This window comes from Sinohyriopsis cumingii, chromosome 12, assembly GCF_028554795.1.
Source record: "Sinohyriopsis cumingii isolate HCF-2022 chromosome 12, ASM2855479v2, whole genome shotgun sequence".
Lineage (NCBI taxonomy): Eukaryota > Metazoa > Mollusca > Bivalvia > Unionida > Unionidae > Sinohyriopsis > Sinohyriopsis cumingii.
Genome location: NC_142972.1, coordinates 35,402,191 through 35,410,975, shown reverse-complemented (window position 1 = coordinate 35,410,975; position 8,785 = coordinate 35,402,191). Strand labels below are relative to the sequence as shown.

Sequence of the window (8,785 nt, the reverse complement as noted above, 5' to 3'; positions counted from 1 at the left end):
GGAGTCTTAATCCGTAAAATTTAATAGCTGACCATTGCATGCTTGTCCCCCCCACTCACCCGAAAATAATTCGATGACCCCGCCCTCATATGAATGAAAATGTGCCTGATGTGATACTGAATGCTTGAAATACAACTTTTTACCAGTAGTATGGATCGCATTGCTTTGGTAATAATCGCAAATTTAAGATAGACAAAATTATAAATCCCTTCCCTCCGCTCTGAATTACAATACGCGAGTTATAACTCATATTTTTGCGTTTGGAATTGTAAAAAGTAGGTCCTTAAATGCATTGATTTACAGCTTCTGTTTTCTTCGTTCACCCCATATAAGAAAATATTGAGCTTACAAAACTGGATGGTAGGAAACTTATAGATGGTAAAGGTGATTGAGATTTGTTCATTAGGGGATATTGAGGAAAATGGTGAGCTGATTAGTAAATGTGGGCTGTTGATGGTAACTAACCGGGTGCTGAATAGTATATTAATGGGTAGTGGCCTTTCAAATTGTATCGTAAACTTATGACATTTGTTAGCATAGGATTTCTCATCTTGCCGCTGTCAACCCACAACATGGAGCTAAAAGATCTTTTGAAAGAGAAATTCACTTCTTGATCAAGTGCCGCAAGATGAGGGCAAAAACCTAATTTCCGATCTTGACACTTAAGTGGCGGCCTATACTACTGATAAACTGATTGCCGTGGAGCAGCGCGTTTGGCCGTCACTGGTCAAGTCAGTAAGAAATCCGTAATCCGTTAGTTCCTATTTGACGTCGAAAATTCGACGAGACTGTGCAGGTGATGATGATAATTATTTTTTTTTTTTAAAAAAACGTTCACATAATGTGAAAAACAATATGTGAAATTTTTATTTGCGCATGTAAACTTATTTATTATTATTGATTATACACAAGTTAAAATCATTTTTAATTGAAGTGAGAAACTGTTGTAAAGATATGAAAGTCTTAATTGTTTTGCATATATAACTACAACGATTTTTACATAGGTCTATTTGAAATATTTTTTAAATTTTATTTTATGGTATCGGAAAGAGGCGGTTAACAATTTAGTAAGTTACCCCGAGCGCAGGAAAAGAATGTCACGTGATTGCTGTGGAAGACCTGTACAGAAAAGACAAGTGTTAAAACATTAATGTGACTCGAGTGCCGTCATTATAAATTAAGTAGTATATATGTACATATAAATATACAGGTTTATAATACTTTTACTACTAAACGATTAAAAGACAACGAATTCATATATAGGCATACAACTTTTGCAAATTGAACCAATACATAAGTTAATGCATTCACAAGCACTGAAAATTGCAGCGACACTGAAATGACAATCAGACGCACTACGCAGTCACAGTTGTTAGATTTAGTGGTCTTCTTTCAAGTGACTGACAAACGGACTGCTGTCATAACGGATCCGTTACTTACATCCGTGTTCAGCCTCATGTAAAGACTTCATCCTGTACGGTATAATATTGATTAGTGAATCCATCGATGAGCGATCTGTCAGTGTTACAGCCGCTTATGGCGAGAACAGGCGCAGGGGATTCTACTCCCGTCATTGCAGCGGGACTTGCAAACACAACCAGAGAATTTCTACATTCTTTTTCAATTATCAGCGATGATTCTGAGTCGGATTTTGATGAACTTGACGAGCCTGACTCCACTATATTTCACTTGGATGAACCGGAGGAGGGACAAACGCGCCAGCACCACACTCCGGTGGATCTACCTGATGGACCAACACCTGAAACACCTGTTGCATCTCCAAGGCAATCAACAGGTAATAAAGAGTTACTTGTTTAATGCTGTTCTTTTGTAGTGGTAGTTTTATTGTAAATTATTTCATCTTGTATGTATTAATGTCAACCTTTGATATGCATGACTCTATGAGACTTAAGTAAAACTTCAGTTATGTTCTAGATGTGCAGCTACCTTTCTGTGTGAGCTAATAAACCATTTAAGGGTTGTCGTTGTAGGGTTTAATGTCATTTTTCAGCAAAGATAGGCTATACATGGCGGCCAGTATAACTGGTGGAGGAAGAACCCGGGAAGAACCACCGACCCATGAGAAGCTACTGGCAAGCTTTCTCACGTACCCACTTTAGCTGAGCCTAAGACTCGAACCCACTTAGAGGTGAGATGGCAGTGAACTGGAACGGTGAGCGCTTTAGATCATTTGGCCACTCGGGGACCAACAACCATTTAAGAGAGTAATCCAATTTCTGTTCACTTCTGTATGTAATTTTATTCAGGAATTGTAAAGACTAAATGTAATATATGCACTGATATCAGTATCACCAATTATTTTACTGTTTTATCTTATGCACTGTTGGGGTAGATTATGCTTTCTCCTTGTTGCTATTAATAGAATTAATATAATTTACCCACAACACCTTGCATGAGATGCCATAATGCTTTTGGAAAAACAGAACAACACTAGAATGAGCATAGTATGATGTGTTCATTAATTTATGACTTATGAACTATGTTGTTCTGCTCATATCAGTGGTCAAAAAACACGAAAGGATAAAATTTAAACAAGATGTGGTATATTAAACAGATTAAGAGATGTTTTATTATCTTTCATGCTCAGTGGGGAGATTAGTGATTTATCAGCTAAGAAGACAATTGTCTTAATGCTCGCTCAAATGTAAACACTAAATACAAACCCCATTCAAAAGTAACATCTGCTCATTGTTTTAATTTGCACCTTGTAATTTCCTTCATAGTTTCACTCAGATTAGAAGGTCTGTTTGTGACGTGTTATGGTAATTTATTATCATCCTGTTTATTCTCATTCATGTGAAATTCGTATATTTCATAATACTCTTGTCTTTTTTGGGTTGAATATTGTATTGTGAATTAAAAAATCTTAAAATAAACATTGGTATACCCATCTTTTTGAAAATTTCTATATCTTGACGACAACGCAAAGTCCAGTCTCTATATTCCCCGTTTATTAGCTATATAAGAACTGCCACACACGCATACACACACATACAAGAAAGCACTTCATATCTGACAGTTTTATTATAGGAAGTCTATTGTGCTCCAATATTGCGGTCTTTTTTGCATGTCCTATCAGAGGGTAGCCTAAACTACTGAAATAAAGAATATTAATTTGCCGTGATTTCCATTTTAGGGGGGTTCCCATTGTAACCACCCTATTATTTCTGTAATGAGTGCCTGTCTGTTAGACTAGGTGATGATTAAGCTCTTGGAACATTGTCTTCTTTCACAGTTTGTCCATACAGATCAAAACATGGCTCATGTGCGTTGTTGTTTGGCACACAGCTCCCTCATTAACCAGTTTATAGTGTGTTGTCAGGTGCGGACGGTGTTTTTTTTTAGAAAAGAAAATAGATATAATGTAAGAAAAAAATGGGATATCATAGTGGAAACCCAACTGATGTCTTTGCACATATTTGACAATTCCTCTTTGTGTTTTAACACCTTGGTTTTGGAAAAAAAACAATTAGAGTCATTTAAAGTCTACCAGTGACTTTTCTGGGATGCACAGTGGCAGAATTCTTGCTGATTTCTCAAAAATCAGTTGAATGCAGATACATTATGTTTTCAAGCCATACCTTTATTACTTCATTAAATCTCTCCTTTATTCTGAAAATTGCTTCCTTTTTTGAAAAAAAAATGGAGGTGGGTATTTTAATTTTACTCCAATTAAATCTGTTTTTACAAGTTACCTTGCCTCATAAAACAGTCCATGGTAGTGAATGATTGTATAATGGGATAAGTAGTGATTGTATAATGGGATAAGTAGTTAATTAAGTTCATTAGCACAGATGCAGACCTGACCAATTTTGATTATAGAGTCTGTCTGTGCTTTTTGTGCCTCAGCTATGAACCTGCTTGGTACTAGCTAGGGCCCTAGAAGATCGTTATACAAGATAAATTGCCTCAGGAACCAGGAATGTCAAATCAAGGAAAAACTGGTAGGTAGTAAGAGGGTTACAGCCCAAATCCATGTTTAAAGTGAATCCTCAGGGTGGAATGAGTCATGTGTATTTATTTAAAAGGTTATTTCTTTATCACAAAAAATTATTTTAGTTGCTTTTTCACCAACTGGTTGGGTCCTTGATGTTGGAATTATAAGTAACTCTTGAAATTGATATATTTAATGACATACAAAAATATATCAGTGAAATTACGCTACTTGTTAATATTAATAAAATACTATAAGAAAAAAAATGAATAAATAATAGACAGTTAAATATAAGAATTTTTAAGATTAAATGGATATAAAACTTTATTAACTTGCAATGATTTTAAATATGTAAATACTTTTGTAAGTTTCTTTTCCCACTTTTGAACTATAACAGATGATGTATTCAATTTTCATAACCTTTGTTGGTCCCTCAATTACACCATTTGCAGCAAGAATGTGAGAATCTTGTTGTAGATGACAGTCAATACAGTATGTTCTGTTGTAAATGACAGTCGATACGGTATGTTCTATTGGACATTGTTTGCTGCAAAAATTGGCTGGGCCCCAAGTGGCTGAGTGGTCTAAAGCGCTCCATTATGGATCACTGCCATCTGACCTCTGCCTGCGTGGGTTCGAGTCTCGGATTCAGCCAATGGCGGTATGTGAGAAAGCTTGCCAGTAGCTTCTCGTGGGTCGGTGGTTCTTTCTGGGGTTTTCCCGGGTTCTTCCTCCACCATTAATACTGGCCGCCATGTATAGCCTATCATGTGCTGAAATATGGCGTTAAACACTACAACAACAACAACAGCAAAAATTGGCATTATTTACACCATTTATTGAATACATGGATTGGAGATGGATGATAAATAAACAAAAATGGCAATTTTCGTTTGCAGGTAAATTATTGTCATTTATTTGCTTACAATATCTTGTTTAATACTTTGAGAATATGTGTTTTATATAACACCATATTATAGCCATTATAGTTTTATAGAATTTTTTTTTTGAGATCAGAAAAAGGTATCTCAGCTTGAAAATCAAAGCCTCTCCGCCCACAAGATTGAATGGTTGTCATTTGAAATGAATTGTGACAAATACAACTGTATTGGAAAAAAGTAAATAATTTTTTTGAATTATTTTGTCATGAAAAAATAAAACAGGTTGTTAATATCTATAGATTTGAAACAAGATTATTCAGAAATTTCTATACATTCTGTCAGAAAATACATAAGTACCAGTGCATTGAAAAAGTACTGTTATATGTACCACATGAAAAAATACCATTGTAAGCAAGTATACTGGTAATAATGCACAACTCTGGAATGAGGCTTTTTCTCAGCATAGCTCAAGCAGCTTCAAAATGCTCTTATGCTGTTTGATGGTTCTTACTGGTGTCTTCCACCACCAGATATACAGCCACCATGTATCATTTGCTGTTTGATGGTTCTTACTGGTGTCTTCCGCCACCAGATATACAGCCACCATGTATCATTTGCTGTTTGATGGTTCTTACTGGTGTCTTCCACCACCAGATATACAACCACCATGTATCATTTGCTGTTTGATGGTTCTTACTGGTGTCTTCCACCACCAGATATACAGCCACCATGTATCATTTGCTGTTTGATGGTTCTCACTGGTGTCTTCCACTACCAGATATACAGCCACCATGTATCATTTGCTGTTTGATGGTTCTTACTGGTGTCTTCCACCACCAGATATACAGCCACCATGTATCATTTGCTGTTTGACAGTTCTTACTGGTGTCTTCCACCACCAGATATACAGCCACCATGTATCATTTGCTGTTTGATGGTTCTTACTGGTGTCTTCCACCACCAGATATACAGCCACCATGTATCATTTGCTGTTTGACAGTTCTTACTGGTGTCTTCCACCACCAGATATACAGCCACCATGTATCATTTGCTGTTTGATGGTTCTTACTGGTGTCTTCCACCACCAGATATACAGCCACCATGTATCATTTGCTGTTTGATGGTTCTCACTGGTGTCTTTCACCACCAGATATACAGCCACCATGTATCATTTGCTGTTTGACGGTTCTTACTGGTGTCTTCCACCACCAGATATACAGCCACCATGTATCATTTGCTGTTTGATGGTTCTCACTGGTGTCTTCCACCACCAGATATACAGCCACCATGTATCATTTACTGAAAAATAGCATTAATCCCACCACCAAACCAAACAAAAAACATCAAACTCGTATTACCTAACTTGTAATGCCTCCATAATGTTCAGTGTCCTCCATTACTTGTTCAAGCCAGTAGCAGTGGTCTAGCTTATTGTGGGCATTCCTGTTATAATTATCCCCGCCACATGAGTAAAACCAGATTCAGCAAGAACAGTTGTATATTACCTTGATCACTGACTGCATGCAGTAAAAGAAAATCTCTTACTGGGAACATATATATATATACAGTATCTGGCAAACTAGTTTCTGCAGATGCGAAGTAAATTTCATAGATAGTGTAGTGAAGATAAATCATTAAAGGACTTTAATTGTTTCTTATGAAAAGTATTCGTGATACTGGAATCAGAAATGAGAATTATATTTTTTTTTTTTTAATCTATACAAAATAATTGAGCCAGTTTCATGGGTTTGCCATGGAATCCCCTCCCCCCCTTTTTGTAATATGTATCTCCTCCCACCTCCATTCCCACAGGAATGCAACGCAAGTTACATTTGTATCTCTCAGCTATGACTCCATGTTTAACTTTGCCTAAAATGTATTCCAGTATGGTATAGTAATAGTAATTTTTGTGTACTTAACAAGTGACCTCCTCTCAGGGACCCAGAACCTTTTGTACTATTCAAGGCCAAGAGACCTGGACCCCTTCAGATTGAAAAAGTAAGGATCCAGGAGGAAATAAAATTGAAAGTCCAGATAAAGACATACAGTACAATACAATAAGATGACTGGTGCAGATGTCACTCCCTAAAGAATGGATAATTTCTTTCACTTTATCACAACATCTATAAAAGTCTGCAGATTATAATTCTTTCTGAATTTGAAGTGAAAATTTTGGACACTTTCACATTAAGCAGAATGAGATGCTAAAATTGTTTTTCTGGCCCTGAAACGCATGCATTCAAAGGTATTTTCACAGGTATGTTAAGTCTTCTCTTTGGCATTTTCTTTAAAAAGTCCAGTATAAAGCTCATTTCACATACATACTCCTTAGTGGATACAAATAAGATCAGATGACATTATTTTGAGGGGGCCCCGAGTGGCCGAGTGGTCTAAAGCGCTCTCCATTACGGATCACTGCCATCTTACCTCTGTCTGCGTGAGTTCGAGTCTCGGATTCGGCTAATGTGGATATGTGAGAAAGCTTGCCGGTAGCTTCTCGTGGGTCGGTGGTTCTTTCCGGGTTTTTCCAGGTTCTTCCTCCACCATTAATACTGGCCGCCATGTATAGCCTATCATGTGCTGAAAAATGGCGTTAAACCCTACAACAACAATAACAACATTATTTTGAGATGTCTGGATAGCATAGCCATTTTAATGAATTCAAATACACAAAAGCAACCTTCCTGTTCGCAACCTGTGGATTGTAGTGTGAGTGCAGTGGATGTTTTATACAATAGTTACGTGGTTAATCTCAAAATAAGGCCATACAAAAAATGGGTTTCTGGTTTCACTTGTTTTAAAATTAAGGTAGCAGGTCAGCAATCAGGCATGTTCAGCTGATCGGATATAAACCTATTTTTTGGTTTGGCATAATGCTACCATGTGCTCATTGGCAAAGGCATTTGAGGGCAGTCAGAAAATTCCCACCATTTGACCCAGGATATGAGACTTTGTGGGTGCAAACAGTAAATTGAACATGCACAGTCCAGTTTAAAAAAAGTCAAATCTTTTCCCATATTAGGCCACTGGGTTTATTTATTGATCATAAGACAAGATAGTTTTACCACATGACTGTGTGACCCATACCTTTAAAAGCCAGTGCGATGGACCCCTTTCACAATACGCATTTTGGATGAGTTGCATTTCCTGATATTGATTGCTAAAAATCAAAACGAGGCTATCACTGCTGGGTAAATGTTCTTTATATTGACTTGGATGTGGAGATCAGCAATGTCTGACTAATATCATGACATCATGTACATGTACACTTGTAGTGTTGATAAACAAATATGAGCATTCCTCATCCTCATTTAAAAATATTAAATACTTGTAACACAGCCAAGTAAATGAAAAATATCTCATAGATATTGTTTTTATACTAAAAGTTTGTTTTTGAATGTATGCTTATCTTTTACATCAAACCAATTTTAAGGAAGCTTTTTTTTTTGAAGTTCTAACAATATTTGTCAAATCATGTTTAGAGGTATGTAGTTTAAATAAAAGGTGACTAAAATCAGTGGAAAAAACAGTAACTGTCCTTGCAGATTTAGAAGGCAGCAGCCCCACACTACTCCCTTTCTGTTGAACTTTAATTTGAAATAAAATTTACCTTAGTCCCATTAGACTAATATCAATTTTAGTCTGTAGTGAAATGACTAGTCTCTGACTACCAGACTAATGTTAATTTTAAACCCTGAAATTATCAACAAAGACCAATTTTCAGAATCATGGATCTAAGTCGTCTGTCAATTGTCTAAACATTTTTATTTTAAAATATTATTCTATCGTTTTGGTCTTTAAATTTAAAATAACATTATTCTTTAGTTTGGTATTTTAATTTAATAAAAACATTATTTTATAGCTTCGATATTGTAATATAAGGTAACATTACACGACAGTTTTTGTATTTTAATTTAAAATAACATTATTCGTTGTTTTTAAACTGCAG

At 36.0% G+C, this 8,785-nt stretch overlaps 1 protein-coding gene across 1 annotated transcript in view; it reads left to right on the top strand.

Annotated features, from left to right (window-relative positions):
* The first annotated feature begins 807 nt into the window (after positions 1–807).
* LOC149786244 (phospholipase D1-like) overlaps positions 808–8,785 on the top strand; it is a 142,632-nt gene continuing 134,654 nt past the window's right edge. Inside the window, exon 1 of the mRNA XM_089976625.1 lies at positions 808–1,795. Within this exon, the coding sequence (XP_089832751.1) occupies positions 1,507–1,795 (289 nt within the window). The 5' untranslated portion in view covers positions 808–1,506. The remainder of the gene's footprint in view (positions 1,796–8,785) is intronic.